This window comes from Chlorocebus sabaeus, chromosome 10 (genome assembly GCF_047675955.1).
Source record: "Chlorocebus sabaeus isolate Y175 chromosome 10, mChlSab1.0.hap1, whole genome shotgun sequence".
In the NCBI taxonomy this organism is placed as follows: domain Eukaryota; kingdom Metazoa; phylum Chordata; class Mammalia; order Primates; family Cercopithecidae; genus Chlorocebus; species Chlorocebus sabaeus.
The window spans coordinates 114,435,023-114,451,631 of NC_132913.1; the positions used below are offsets into that span (position 1 = coordinate 114,435,023).

The window sequence follows — 16,609 nt, forward strand, 5'->3', positions numbered from 1 at the left end:
TAATTGAGGGGCAAGTTTTTCTTGAGCAAAGATGTAGTTTTGATTTTCTGCTACATAAAGCCCAGCATCATAAGACACTCTTGGCAATGATATTGAAGGGTTTATTTTGTGACTTCTTGTAAGCTGATTATTTACTGATCAATAATCAAGGCCAGTTTTTTCATTGTTCCTATTAAAGGTAATAATGTTTGATATATATAATATACATATTTATGTGTATGTGTGCACACGTGTACACACATGTTGATAAATTTAGGAGAATTACAAAAAAGTCACAGTAGGAAAAGATTTGAAAATTGACTTGAGTTCTAATGTGAAAAATATAGGTCATTTATCCAGAGTTATTTGGAAGCATTTCAGTTTAAATTTCATTAAATTCTCTAGTTCATAAGAATGCTACAGAGCTACAATAATAACAGTATAGAAACTTGGGTTGTGCTAATACATGGGGTTGTGCCAATAATGTGTGTGTGCATGCATGTGCAGGTATATGGCTAATTGTGTGTGTGTGTGTGTGTATGCACACACACATTTGAGTCTTTTTAGGATGTTACCATTTGCAAAGGAATTAATTCTCACATAAGTTTATAGAAATGAAAGTAGTAGCTACTGTTTATTCTGCAGCTCTTTTGTTCCAAGCATGTTACAGTAATCCTGGGAAGGAGGGTTTATGATTCTTAAAGTGAAGAAGTTGAAGTTCAGAAAGTTTAAATGATTTGCCCCAAGTCACAGAGCTGGAAGATAGGAAGATCCTGCCTTTTTTTTTTTAATACTCTAAAGCTCATACATTGTCCAGTGTGCAGTTAGAGTCCTTAGGGTATAAGAGTGAGTTACCTGTTTGGTTGGGGGCCAATTAATCTCCATAGAGAAAACAGAAACCATTAGATGAGAACTTTTTCAACATTTTGCCCCTAATCTATTTAATATCCATAACTACACCTATTTTTCTTTTCTTTCTGTTAAGAGGAAAAGGCTCTTGCCTCCAAACACTTCATCCTTTTTATTTATCTGTGTCTCTGCCTGCACCTCTTCCCTTACTAGCTTCTTCCCATGAGCATAAACCAATTTCTCCCTGTCTTAGTCCGTTTAGGGTTGCTATAAATACCTGAGTCTGAGTAATGTATAAAGAAAAGAGGTCTGTTTAGCTCACAGTTCTTTCGGCTTAAAGTTCAAGATTGAGCATCTGGTGGGGGCCTCAGGCCACTTCCGTTTGGGGTGAAAGGTGAAGGGGAGCTAGCATGTGCAGAGATCATGTGGTGAGAGAGGAAGCAAGGGAGTGGGGAGGTGCCAGTCTCTTTTAACAATCAGCGTTGGCAGGAACTAATAAGAGTGAGAACTCACTCACCCCCTGACCCCAGGGAGGGCATTCATCTTTTCTTGAGGGATACTCCCCCATGACCCAAACACCTCCCATTAGGTTCTACTCCAATACTGGGGATCGGATTTCAACATGAGGCCGGGCATAGTGGCTCCTGCCTATAATCCCAGCACTTTGGGAGGCTGAGGCAGACATATCACCTGAGGTCAGGAGCTCAAGACCAGCCTGACCAACATGGTGACACCCAGTCTCTACTAAAAATAGCCGGGCATGGTGGCACCTGCCTGTAATCCCAGCTACTCGGGAGGCTAAGGCATAAGAATCATTTGAACCCAGGAGGTGGAGGTTGCGGTGAGCCAAGATCATGCCATTGCACTTCAGCCTGGACTACATTAGTGAGGGCTCTAAACAAATAAATACATTCATTCGTTCATTCATTCAACATGAGGTTTGAGGGACAAACACCTAAACCATAGCACTCCCCAAAGGCAATACCTTCTGTATTAGTTGTAATTGTTACATAACAAACCACTCCAAAGCTCAGTGAAGTAAACCAAGTACCATTTATTTAGCTTACTGTTTTGTGCATCAGCAAATTAGGCTGGGCTCAACTGGACTCACTTGTATACCTGTGGTCAGCTAGACAGCTTCACCTCTGGAGAAGCAGCTGACCAGTGGCAAGGACCTTCAGGGTGACTGCAGTCTGTACCTTTCTTTCATTACTCAGCACACTGGCCTAAAGTTCACATGGTTGCTTGAGAGGGTTTCAAGAGAGAAGCCTATAAATCATCTTGAGGTGTAGGCTGGGAGCTCATGTAGTATCACTTCCTCCACATTCTGTTAGCCAAAGCATGTCACAATGCCAGCCCAGGTCCAGCAGGGTGGAGAAGCGGGCTAGTAAGCCATGGAACTTCTCATTGTCATTAACCCCAAATCATATTGTTGGGATCAACAATATCACCCTTGATTTGGGGTTAATGTTAGATCTCATAGTTCTCATAGTTAGATGACCACCTCAGGCTGCGTTTGTGCCTGTGCTCTGGGTTCCTCTCTCACTGCAGTTAGAACATCATGTGGCCGCTGTTGGTTTATTTCTCGGTGGAAAGTGAGCCTCTTAAAACCAAGGACTGTGTATCAACCCAGGATTTGGCTTGTAGAGGAGGTAACGAAAAGCTGAAGTTGTTGTGAAAGTAGATGTCAGACCATTGGTATCTGGCAGCATGGAAATTGGGATTCAAGATAATGTATGCTTGTTTCTTCAAACTTGCTTGTTGATGTTTAAAAACTTCGGAGCAAACTCATTCTAACATCAAAATCAAATATTTCTTTGAAAAAAATGGAGGGGGTAAAGAATCCTGGCTAGGATTCTGAGTAGAAATCATTTAATGCTTGCACACTATCTTTGTAGGTTTTTCATGAGGTTACATGTTTGTTTATAAGGAAGTCAAGTTAATTTCATGACGTGTTTGTCAGAGAAAACTGTCCATTAACTGATTCATTGGGATTTGGGATAAAATTTCTATTCTAGAATGTAAAATGAAGGAAGGGTGTCAGTCAGCATCCTAGATATTACTCTAGAAGATGTTGAACATAAATATTTCTGTTAGAATGAGTAGTAGCATTTACCTTAAGGGAGTTTGTCTTGAAGTGAGTATGTCTTATTTGTGTACTAATTCTTAATTGATTGTTTTTCACATGCATTTTGTGTTTTAGGTTCAGCTGTCTATATATCTCCCTAGATACCTAAAACTGACTGCCTGACCACGCCTTCCCATTGCTGAGCTATTTCCCTGATATCTGGCCATGCAACGGAGATCAAGAGGGATAAATACTGGGCTTATTCTACTCCTTTCTCAAATCTTCAATGTTGGGATCAACAATATTCCACCTGTCACCCTAGCAACTTTGGCCCTCAACATCTGGTTCTTCTTGAACCCTCAGAAGCCACTGTACAGCTCCTGCCTTAGTGTGGAGAAGTGTTGCCAGCAAAAAGACTGGCAGCGTTTACTGCTCTCTCCCCTTCACCATGCTAATGATTGGCATTTGTATTTCAATATGGCATCCATGCTCTGGAAAGGCATACATCTAGAAAGAAGACTGGGAAGTAGATGGTTTGCCTTTGTTATCACCACATTTTCTATACTTACTGGAGTGGTATACCTGCTCTTGCAATTTGCTGTTGCCGAATTTATGGATGAACCTGACTTCAAAAGGAGCTGTGCTGTAGGTTTCTCAGGTAAGGGGGACAAAATTTTGAGGTTGCATGCATAAAGGAAGCAAGGGAGGTGTGGCTGCTGTCATTTTATGAAGTGTGGGTCCCTAGTTGGTGAGAGGAACCGAATTCTAAGTGGTTAATGGCTGCTGATGCTTTGCATCTTGAAGAGGAGGCTGGAGCATGCAGGGACTAGTTTTTGCCATTTTACATTATGCTGCATCACCCACTCTTAGACAGTCTGCACTAGGACCTGCTGGGAGGTGGTTTGTAGAAGACATAGTATTGGAAATATGCACCAGCTCCATACGGTAGGGTCACAGAAAGACCCACAGATGGATTTGTAATAGGGAGGTCTCAAAAAAGATGACTGTGCTTGTGAAGCAGGCTCAGTATGCTGTCTCTGGTTACCAGCTTGTCCGCACCTGGTGAGACAGAGCACACTCATCTGCAACAAGTTACATGAGGCAGATTTAGTATTTGCCGTTAGGCAGCAAGGGACAACAGGAGCCTAGGATTCATTGTGAGCCCGTCCTTCAAGGCTCAAAAAGCTGCCCAGGGCTGTTGGAGTCTTGACTGTGTGTGCTCCTTTCATGCAAATAAGGAACCCCGAAGAGGCAGCCAGGTACAAACCTGGGAATCACATGAATCACTGGGCAAAGCTTTGAAAGACATCCTATTTGGGGAGAGGATTAGGCTGTTTCAGCCAACCCCCTTTTATCTCAGGGTGTTGAATTTCCAGCACATTTCCACAGTTATTCTTGAGAACGACAAGTGAGAAAGGAGGGGGAGAACTACATAGGTCCAAGTCCACCTGGAGAACTGTCCTGCATATGCAGACCAATTTAATTTATACAGCAGATCCATGTGGAGATGGGATTGTCTTGATTTTATTATTTTATTTTTTTGAGACGGAGTCTCGCTCTGGCGCCAGGCTGGAGGGCAGTGGCGTGATCTCGGCTCACAGCAACTTCCGCCTCCCAGGTTCAAGCGATTCTCCTGCCTCAGCCTCCCGAGTAGGTGGGACTACAAGGCACGTGTCACCATGCCCAGCAAATTTTTGTATTTTTAGTAGAGATGGGGTTTCACCATGCTGGCCAGGATGGTCTGTATCTCTTGACCTTGTGATCCACCCACCTTGGCCTCCCAAAGTGCTGGAATTATAGACGTGAGCCACTGTGCCCGGCCTTGATTTTATTTTACTTTTTTTTATTTTTAATTTTTTTTTTCTGACCACCTGCAGACTGTTGAGGGATTGTCCTGATTTTATAGATGAGGAAGGCAAGACCCAGAGAAGTGAAGTCACTAGCACAAGGTTACCCAGCTAGGAAGCGATGGAGCTGGGATTTGAACCCAGTCTGCGTATTAGCTGTATGATGCATTGTCTCTAACCTTCTTCGTCACTAGTTCCTTTTTACAGATATTTCATGGGACCAAAATTTCCAGCAGGATTTAAATTAGGTGTTGTAAATATTAGAATGTGAAGGGGAAGAGAGAAAAGTCCTGAAACAAGGAAATCTAATCTAATCCTTCCTTCTGCTTTTCCTGACATCCTTCCCCCTTTCCTTCTAAGATGTATCCTTATGCATCTAATTGTGGGAGAAGAAAGAATATATGCCCTGCCTTCAGCATGTTTTTCCATAGAGGTTAGAAAAATACAAATTACTGGTATTTTTATTGAGTTAAAATTATATAGCTTAACTATTTTATTTTATAGTGTACACTATTTTATAGTGTACAGTTCACTGGCATTTAATACCAATGATAGTATTTTATTCACATGTTAGGTGTTATGTATTTAGTAGCATACTGAACACCAATATGAACTTCTATATTTAGAAACATCAAAGGCGTGACTGCCTTTAACGTTGTCTTTTTACCGAATGCAGGATTTTAAGGAATAGGGTATGTTTTAAAGCACAAAGTTGGATGTAATCGAATAATCATTTTCACTTTTAATTGGCTTTCTTTGTAAATGTTGATACTCCTACTTTTGGATTGTTAATATTTGCATGTTCTTCATTCTCTTTTAGGAGTTTTGTTTGCTTTGAAAGTTCTTAACAACCATTATTGCCCTGGAGGCTTTGTCAACATTTTGGGCTTTCCTGTACCGAACAGATTTGCTTGTTGGGTCGAACTTGTGGCTATTCATTTATTCTCACCAGGGTAAGTGTTTTCTTTTAGGGAATACAGTTGAAGAACCTGATGTTCCATGGAGAAAAAAAATCGCAATAATAACAAGGAAACCACTTGTTTTCCACAGTGAGGTTTATTCTTTATCTATTAGAACAGAGTCAAGCTTGATGGTTTTAATGTCAGACATTTCTGGGTTTAAATCTTGTTAACTATTGAGCTGTATAATTGTAGGTTACTTGTCCTAACTGAGTTGCAGATTTCCTCGTTTTTTGACTAGGAGAAACTGTTATACAGATTTGAGGATCAATATTAACCAGCCAATCAGCTGGTTAATTCTGAAAGCAATATTCCAAAGAAGCACATAGAAACCATATAACCATAAAGATTAAAAAGCTATAAGGTATGTTGATCTAATGCTTTTTTTTTGTCTGTCTGTTTCTGAGACGGCGTCTCACTCTGTTACCCAGGTTGGAGTGCAGTGGCGTGATCTCAGCTCACTGCAACCTCCACCTCCCCAGTTCAAGCAATTCTCCCGCATCAGCCTCCCAAGTAGCTTGGATTACAGGCTCCCACCACCACGCCCAGTTAATTTTTGTATTTTTAGTAGAGACGGGGTTTCACCATGTTGGCCAGGATGGTCTCCATCTCTTGACCTTGTGATCCGCCCACCTTGGCCTCCCAAAGTGCTGAGATTACAGGCATGAGGCACTGCGCCCGGCAGATCTAATGCTTTTAAGCCATTTTAGCTGTCCATTGTCTTGGTAATAGAAATTTTTAAACAAAAGGCTTTACTTGACACTCAAAATGTGAAATGGATCAGCTCTGAAGTCTTTTGGGTTGAGAGGTGGCATGGGGCCCCTTTCACCGTCCTCCCATGTTGCTGTGGCTTCCTTAGAGGAGGCACCTCCACAAAACCCTAAAGCTCCAGGAAGTGCAATTTCAGAACTGCTGATCTCTAGATGAATTTTTTCCCTTACAGAGAAGGACTTGGAAATTCGGAAGGTTAAGAGACTTGTCAACAAACAGTTTGTGGTAGACACCAGCCTCATGAGGATTCAGGTCCCCTGACTCCTGTCTGGGGCTCTTGCCTATTCATGCTGCACTTTCTTCCTTTGGTTCCTTTCTCTGCTTTTTGTTTAGAAAAAGGAGGATAAGTTGTGTTATTTGTCCACCTCTTCCACCAGCTTCACTCTCCTTAATCTGTCTTGTGCAACTGGAAATACATGATATTTGTTTTTACTGTGGGACTGGATATTGGCGAAGGGTGAGATTGAGGAAGGTTCAGAAAGAAGGAAGATTTCTGTTTGCTACTGTTCTTTACAGACAGTTTTTATTTTGGTTTTGATTTGTGTGACTGTACTGGGTGTCTTACCTTATTCGAGAGTATTCTCATTGGGCTGTGTGTCAGCCCAGTAACTCCGGGTCCTTCTTTAATGCTAATTTCCCATCACGGGCAGCCCCTGGCAGCTGGCCTATAAATGGCAGTGATGTGGTCCCTGAGTACTACTCATTTACAATTGTATTGCTACTTTTGACAGTTCCACGAAGAAAGTCTAACAAAATCTTCAAAGTTTTCTTTGAAAAAGCATCCAGTAATGTCTGTCCCTTATCTGAACAGCCCTCTCTATACCTTGTCACTCACTGCTCCTCTGACTTGCTTGATGTGACTTGGTTCTCTGTGTCAATGATAGGCTCTTGTATGTGACTGGCAACACCCAGCATTCATATGAAAATCACTCCCTCTGCTATTTGAACTTTTATCCTGTGATGAATCCGTTGAATAACAGTGCATTTGATATTCTTGTGCAACTATTTCTGAAGAGCTTTTTATGCACTTCACTTTTTAGGGTTCCCCCCAACTTACATGGAAAAGGCATGGTTGCGTTTTTATGTCATATGCATATTCTGTGTGGAAGGACCGGTAATTCTGAGCTTGGGAAGTAAATGAAATTTCCTGTCTTTGAACTTGAAGTCTTTTGATTTTTAAGATTTGACTGCTTTGAATGATAAACTTCTAATATACAAGCATCTACTTATGCATGTATCCAAATAAAGACTACACTAAACACCGGTCCAGGAAACCTAAGCAGTGAATGCTTCTTTGAGACAGATCTTGGAAGAATGGGTGAAACTGGAGCTCTCTTTGCAATGCATTGTTATTTGCCTGATGGTTGTCAATTAGAATTTTCATTGGGAAAACACTGTAAATCTTTACAACAAAGCTTGCTTTATTGCAGGACTGTATGGGCTGCCCTTTGGGAGGAAAACAAAATCTGCCAAAGCAAACATTTGGTGGACCTCTGTGTTTTATGAAAGCCACGGAATTAGTAATTTCCTTGGTTACAATTACAGAGTTTTATGAAGGAAAGCCACTCCAAATAGGCATTGTGAGGAGTATGAGGGGTGTGGACTTGATGCCAGAGTGAAGCAATCTCACTCATTCACGTGGTGCTTTTGCTTCTCACAGTCTCTGTGTGTACTTACTTCAGAGGTTGCTCTGCTTCACACGTGGCTTTCCATTTTCCTTCATGGGACCCTGATAGGTGATAGTGTCTGAAGAGGCGTCCAAGGAGGGAGGTGTGCAGTCCACCTCTGGTGCCTCCTTCCTAGACTGGGCTCCTGTCCCTTCCCCCCTCCTACCCCCAAGATTCTGTTGATGGAAGGAAGGGGGATATGTTGCCTGGTTTTACCTTCTAGCCAGATTATGGACCTCTGTGTGTTCTCACCTGAGACTTAGGCCATCTAGACAGAAAACCAAAGTGGAGAATCATGAACATCACCCAGAGTAAAAGAGCCACTCAGCAACTGTGCTAGAGGAGAGCGGTTGAATGTGAGGGGGCCAGAATCACATACTGGTTGTGGGATCTTGGGCAAGGTACATAGCCTTTCCAAGCCTCATTTTCCTCACCTGTGAAATGGGATATTACTTACCTTCTCTGTTTAATAAGTCAGTTTTAAGGAGTCATATGTGAATGACCTCTTTGTAAACAATAAGAAGTACTCAACCCTTTTATTACGAAGTAAATCTCTGGATGTGTACACTGTTCCTAAATAGAATCATACCTAATTTCTTTTTCTTTCTAAAATTAATAGATCAGCTGTTACTTAATTTTGTTTGACTTCCACTCCCTACTTCCCTTTGCTCCTACCTGACTTTTTTCATCCTTAATGACAGCAGTCTAAAAATGCCCATAAGCCACTCTTAAACACTAAATAAGCAAGCCTTGGCTGCATTTGGACCCTGGGGTGTTACAGTTGACCCCTGAACACCTTGGGGGTTAGGAGTGCTGAGCCCCCATGTAGTTGAAAATTCGTGTATAATTTTTGACACTCCAAAGACTTAACTATCAATAACCTACTCTTGACTGGTTAAGTCAACCTACCCAAAAACTGGTGAGGCTTTACCGATAACATACACACACATTTTGTATGTTATATGTATTATGTACTGTATTGTTACAGTAAGCTAGAGAAAATGTTTTTAAGATCTTCATAAGGAAGAGAAAATGTATGCACTATTTGTTAAGTGGAAGTAGATCATTATAAAGGTCTTTATCCTCATCACCTTCACATTGAGGAGGAGGAGGAAGAGGAGAAGGAGTTGGTCTTATTGTCTCATGGGTAGCAGAGGTGGAAGGAAATGCTCATGTAAGTGGATCTGCATAGTTCACACCCATGTTGTTCAAGGATCCACTGTATTTGGTAAAATATGGCAGCTGAAAGCATTACCCCCTAGGCTTTAGATACTGTTTCATTGCTAATATTTGACAAGAATAAAATTTCTTTGACCCAACTAAAAACTCTTTGGCTAAATTGATCAAATGAGATAAAAATATATATATTTTTACTTGTTTCCATTTTTTATTGTACAGATTTTCAATTTACTTATTTTTCAATTTAAACTTTATTTTCAATTTATTTTTCTACTTGTTTCAATTTTTTATTTTCAAAAATATTTATAAATTTATAAATTTTCAAACATAAAGAAAAGTTGATGCACCATTTGACAGTAAGTTGTAAACATAGTAACTTCACCCCTAAAAACTTCAGCAGGCATCTCTTAAACATAAAACTATAATTTTACAAAACCACATTACTGTTGTCATGCAAAGGAAAATTAACAGTAATTCTTTAATGTTGTTTAGTAATTGGTTCATGTTCAGATTCTCCTAGTGTTCAAAATGTCTTTAATAACTGTTGTTGTGGCCCAAGGAGAACCAGGATCCAAAATTCACATATTACCTTTGATTATTATATTTATTTATTCTTGTATTCTAAGACGGTCTTCCCACCTTTTTACTTTTCCATGAAATTGACATTTTAAAGATATCAGATCTCTTGTTTTCTAGAATATCCCACACTCTAGACTTGTCTCCTTGTTTCCTTTGGGGCTTGTTTAACTTGTCCCTCTATCCCTTGCTTTTCTGGAAACTGAAAGTTAGGTCTAAAGGCTTAATTAGATTCAGATTAAACTGGCTCTTTTTTGGCAATAATACTCCATAGGGATGATACATGTTACATTACATCAGGAAGATGATACATGTTACATTACATCAGGAAGGACATACATGCTAGGTGGCTCCTCTGTTAGGAATTATAAGTTTAATTACTTGGTTAAGGTAGTCTCCATTATAAGGGCGCCTTTATCCCTTTGGAATTAGCAAGGACTATATGAGGTGACACTTGGACACCATGCAGATAACTTGTTTCCAGTAACTTTTTGTCTTATGGTTTTTGTATAGATCAGTGGTTATCCTTGTCTGGATTGTTTATTTTAGGGAGAGTTATAAAGGATGACTTTCTCATTGGTTATTCTTTTTATACTTGTTTGATGAGATTAATCCGGAGTTGGGGGTTAAGACCCCAAGACAAGGAATTGAGGAAGATGAATGTTTGTCAGAGGCTGATCTTAGTTTTACAGACTTCAAGCTTGTTTGGTTTTGTGGGTTCTCCTTAGGAAAAAAGTACAAAACTGCACAAAAAAGTAAAAATTTTAAATGAGAAAGGGAAAGACAGTTCATACAATTTTAAGAGCTGACAAATATTATAAACATGAAATCCATAAAAATAATATAATATTAATTCCCTGACACACCTCTGTAATATTTTCCCCCACAGGTTTTGCTGCATGCTTTTTGATCTCTTTTTTCATATGAAAATAATCTGGCAATAGTATTTCCATAGAGAGAACATCATGGTGGCTCAAAATTAAGTTTCTTTTATTAAAAGTTTAGAAGAGCTTTCTTCATAGCTCATCATGTAAATTTTTAGAATCACTGTCCAACTTTGGAAAGCCTCTATCAAGGTTCTTTTTACAATCAAGCTGTAAAATTTCAGTACTTTTCAAGTTTTTGTGTGTGTGTGTGTGTGAAGTTATCAATATCAAATGTTTTTTGAATTGAATTGAATGTTGTCATTGACCTTTAGTGGCAAAGTGCAGGTTTTAGTTTTCTTCATTGATGTACTTTGTTCTTAAATCAGCAAGTAATTTAAGTACTTTATTAATGTTCTTGTGATTGCATTCCTCTTCATTAATTGTCAGAAAGCCAAAGTCCTGCTGATTATTTGTTTATACTTTTTGATGTGATTTGCATGTAATTTTGTTTGAGAATTATAAACCTAGGAATTCTGATAAAGTTAGTTTGCAGGATTCTCCAAAAAGGAGAGGAACATGGTACCTTTATAATTGCATATACTGCATTGTCATAGATGTTCCTGATGTGGGAGAGCCTCTAGTTTCAGTTTTGACTATGTGAATGAGAAGTGAATCCTCTTCTTACAGTTTTACGTGCTTGGTGATTAGAAGATTTTTCCAGACACTGGGTCCTGATTCCAGCATGATGACTTTACTGCAAGTGCCGGCTGCCATAGGACACTTGAGAGTGCTCTCGGACCGCTGCTCTTGCATCTCCTGTTATCATCTGGGTTACAAATGCACAGTGGGCATTAAGAGTATTTCTGGAAGCCATTGTTAAACTGGAAAGACTGGCAGTTACTCAGCTATGCACAGAAATGACCACAAACCACATAAATTTACCATGCTGAACCCAAACCAAATATATCCTCAACTCAACGTCCCTTTAGCTGAATCCCAAAAATGCCTGGGGCTACTCCAGTGACAACTGATATGGGAGGAAGTGTGACAGAGGGGCAGGTAGAGTGGAAAGAGACAGCAGTTTTAGTAGGTTGTGGTTAAGATAGCTCACTTTCACAAGTATAAAAGAAATATGACCATGTGAACATGTTGCTGGGACCCCTCCCATAGCCCTGAAGGAGCCCAGGCAAGTGAGGGACCTGATGCCTCATGAGCTTCTTGGCAAATCTGCATGTTTCTGTTGAGAGGGGGTTGGTGCAGTGATGACTCTGGGGAGGGGAAAGTCATGGAGCTGAAGAGCCTTGTAGACTGCAGGATAATGGAGGAATTAAGAGATAGGAGGTTTTGTCAATTTTGAAAACTGAGAAAGCTGTGAGAATAGGAACTGGTAGTCAGAGGAGAGGATGCTGGAGTTGGTTTTGCTGGTGACATGGCCCTGAGCATGTCTATGGTGGTATGAAATTGAGACATGGGAGAAGAAAAGGTTGTGGGAGTCAAGGAGGTGTTCAAGGGGTTGTGAATTTAAGATGTTGGGTGGGTCTGTGTTCACACTGCTGTAAAGAATATCTGAGACTGGATAATTTATACACCAAAGAGGTTTAATTAACTCACAGCTCCCCTTGGCGGAAGAGGCCTCAGGAAGCTTACAATCATGGCAGAAGGTGGAGGTGATTCAAGGTCGTCCTACATGGTGGCAGGTGTGAGAGAGAGCACAGGGGAAGTACCAGACACTTATCAAACAACCAGATCTCTTGATAACTCACTATCATGAGAACAGCATGGGGGAAACTGCACCCATGTTCCACTCACCTCCCACCAGGACCCCCCTTGACATATGAGGAGTATATTCAGATTATGATTCAAGATGAGATTTGGGTGGGGACACAGAGCCAAGTCATATCGGGAAGATTATCTGCATGGATAGTGACATTACCTAGGATGACTACAGGAGGTAGGCTTGGGGGAACAAAGAGTGTGAGGCTACTCCAGTGTTCTCTGTGGATGTCAGGAAACGCTATTAGAGGCAGATAGTAGACAGCATCTTTATTAGTTTCTTATTGTTGCTGTAACAAAGTACCACAAACTTGGGGGTTTAAAATAACACAAATTCCTTCTACAGTTGGTGTTGTCAGGTGGAGTGCCCCCTAGACTCTAGAGCAGTTCGTAGGGGAGAAACTATTCCTTACTCCTTCCAGCTCCTGGTGGCTGCTGGCATTCCTTGGCTTGGGGCTGCATCGCTCCATCTCTGTGTCCAAGGTCACGTGGGCTTCTCCTTTCGTATCTGTGTCAAATATCCCTGTCTCTTTCTCATCAGGACACGTGTGATGGCATTTAGGAGTCACCCTGGTAATCCCGGATGATCTCTGCACCTCAAGATCCTTAACTTAATCACACTTGCTAAATCCTTGCCATATATGGTTACATTCATCAGTTCCAGGGATTTAGATGTAGATGTCTTTTGGGGAACCATTATTCAGCCTACTACAGCATAAACAAAAAATAGGAAGCGGTGGAAATTCAAACTCAGAATGCCAATCACATGTGTCTCGGCCTGTGTGTGTGCGCACCTCTCTTCCCTCTCCCTGGCATGCCTTTTATTCTCTCCTTGTGAATTCCTGGTTATTCAAAACCCAAATCATACAGTATCTATTGTGTGCTACTTTCCCTGATTCCTCCAGGCAGTGTTAATTACTTCTTTGTCTTTGTTTCTATAGTGTTTGTAGATGTATCTACCATAAGCACTTCCTCCATCATAATTTTTCTGTGTTTTTCACTTTCTTTCTAGGCTATGAGCTTCTTTAGGGACTGTTTCTAATTTACCTTTGTGTCTTAACCATCTGCCTGACCTAAACGAGGCACTTCGTAAATATTTGTTGTTGAATGGACATAAGTTAAAGAGCATCAGTTGTTTCATGGTTGCGGTTTGGCTTGAAATGGCTTGCTAGATTGTTTTATGACCTCTCTCAGGTATTTTAACTTTATTCTTTCCATTATAAGGTGGAGTGATATCTCATTGTTTTAGAACTTGGTATCTCACTCAAATGTAAGCAGGTAGCAATCTTGAACAATGTTGAATTAAATCTTTAGTAAAAAAGAATGTTTATTCCCTCATGTGCCTGTGCTTTTGAGATCCTTGTTAAATGTTGACCTCAATCAATACACTATTTCCCTACCCATAGAGACTTCACAGTTTAGCAAAAGAAACACTAACTACTCACCAAACCAAAACAGAAGGTGGGAATGTTAGTTCAATAAAAGTAGAGGAACAGAAAAGGAAAGTAACTCTGATTTGAGAAATTAGGAGGCTTTGCAGAGGAGAGGGGTATGTATATTGAGTGTTTGGAAATAATAGGGCAGATGATGAGACAGACTGCTCTTTGAAAGGGGAAGAGAAAGAACAAATTCTAGGAAGCATGGCAAATTTATAAAATCACAATCTATCCACAAATGCTGGGACATAAAGCTAGTGGTGTTCCTTCAGATGTGTTCTTTTGACCACTAGTTCCTTGAGATGTGTCCTGAAACAGGGCTTCCTGGTCAGTAAACTTCAGCTCCTGTGATGTTCTGTGTTCCTGCAAAGGCACAGTGCACATGAACATGGGAAGGATTCTGAAAAGACTGCAAGGTGGAAATCGGATTTGCCAATTAGTTTCCCAAATTTGCTTGCCGATAACACCGTTTTGTTTTAGCGCTAGCATGAAGCAATCTACAGAACAAATGTTCTTCATGGTACATTTTATAAACTCCAAGTTGGGAAGAAGCAAAACCATAGAGAAGAGACTAAATCATAGAGGGCTTTGGATGGCAGGTTAATAAATTTAGACCGTGCTTGTAGTCAGAATGGACACACACGGCTTTGGTTTCTGAGAAGGAAAAGCCATGAATTAATACGTGGTTTAGGACAGGAGGCCAGGAATGGTATAAAGATTTGCAGAATTGGTGGCAGGTGTCCATTGACACTGTTGACATAGACAAGAGAAGACACTGAAGGCTAGAACTAGTGCAGTGACTGAGAGAATGGAAAAGAGCAGCCTCACAGGAGAGGGGTTTCCAAGGCCCAGTGACAGTTCATGGACCGTAATAGGAATGACTGGTGTGTTGGGAACTTCCTATATGCCAAAAACCATTTAAGTTCTCTACATCTATTATCTCATATCATTCTTACACCTACTTTGTGAAGAAGAGGTTATTATTTCTACCACTTAAGAGATGAAGAAACTGAAGCACAGGAAGTTAACTTATTGTAGCTACTTAAATATCAGCTAGTCCATTGGATAGCCAGTATTTAAGTTTCTGCAATCAGGCCCCTAAATTCATACTCTGAACTAGTGGTTCTCAAACTTTTGGTCATAAAACCTGTTTAGAGTCTTGAAAATTGTTGAGGACCCCAAAGAGTTTTGGTTTATATGGATTGTATCTATTAATATTTACCGTATTGGAAATTAAAACTAAGAATTAAAAAATTAATATCATAATTCATTAACATTCATAATATAATTTATCAGTAATTCATTTTAAATATCAGTAGTAAGCACAATATGTGTTCACATAAATACGTTTATGAAAAATTAAGATAGTTTTCAAACAAAATGAGATGAATGACAATATTTTTGCGAAACTTTTAATGTTTGGCTTAGTAAAAAAAAAAAAAATCTGTTTTCCATATTTACTTCTGTGTTAACTCCTAGAGCTATATCATTTTGGTTGAGTGTCAGTTTGGCCTCACACAGGTATGTACTTGGGAAGGGTAAGAGGGATTGTTTTAGCAGCTTTTTCAGATAATCGTGAGTATTCCTCTTCTCACTACATCAAAAGTTGGCATGTGGTAGTTTCTTGAAGGTTAGTTCCAAGGTGGAACCTGAAACCATATCAGTGAACCTGACTACGTTCTGTAACATTAAAATCTGTTGATCTGTCTTGAAGTTTGAATAGATCTTTTCCCAACATATGATTTTCTAATACTATGCATTGATTGTTTGGAAATAGTGGTTTACTGATGATGTAGACTTTGTAAATATTGACTTAATTATACAATATCAAAATATCACATTTGTTTATGTCACCACCGATCTCATCAGAAAACTCTTTAAGTATTGGGAAGTTGCCAAGCTTACAGTGCCAGATAGAAGTTTTCCAAAATTCTAATTTTCACTTCAATGCTCAGATCTTATCATTGACAACAAATTCATTCGTTGTTTTCCTTAAAGTCTTGCTTTATTTTTTAGAAAATGTGAGCCATTTTCCATTTTTTTTAAACCGTAGTTCATTAGTTTTTCTTTTTTTCTTTTTTTTATTATTATTATACTTTAAGTTCTAGGGTACATGTGCATAACGTGCAGGTTTGTTACATATGTATACTTGTGCCATGTTGGCGTGCTGCACCCATCAACTCGTCAGCACCCATCAGCTCGTCATTTACATCAGGTATAACTCCCAGTGCAATCCCTCTCCCCTCCCCCCCATGATAGGCCCCAGTGTGTGATGTTCCCCTTCCCGAGTCCAAGTGATCTCATTGTTCAGTTCCCACCTATGAGTGAGAACATGCAGTGTTTGGTTTTCTGTTCTTGCGATAGTTTGCTGAGAATGATGAGTAAACATGGCAGGGGAAAGTGGGGAGGGCCCATGAAAACAATGGCTCGTTCATCTCACAGCTCAAACAAACCCGTAAGTGCTTTTCTTTTTCCACAAGCATCTTTCTTTGCTATACAGCTGAAGTGCTTTATGTGTGATTCACATTTCATCACACAGTGTATTAAAAAGATGTGGACTAATCTTGGTGTTTAATAAAATTAGGAATTTTACCACTTTGTCAAAGATATTCCTAAAAACCATGAATATGTGTCTGTGA

General features: G+C 39.9%; 1 protein-coding gene across 6 annotated transcripts in view; it reads left to right on the forward strand.

Moving 5' to 3' along the window:
* The window catches only part of RHBDD1 (rhomboid domain containing 1), a 161,332-nt gene that overhangs the window by 26,840 nt on the left and 117,883 nt on the right, over nt 1-16,609 (forward strand). For all 6 annotated transcript variants that reach the window (XM_038001455.2, XM_038001452.2, XM_038001457.2 and 3 more), the window contains 2 exons: nt 3,032-3,554; nt 5,564-5,696. In XM_038001455.2, the coding sequence (XP_037857383.2) occupies nt 3,122-3,554; nt 5,564-5,696 (566 nt within the window). In that variant the 5' untranslated portion in view covers nt 3,032-3,121. The remainder of the gene's footprint in view (nt 1-3,031; nt 3,555-5,563; nt 5,697-16,609) is intronic.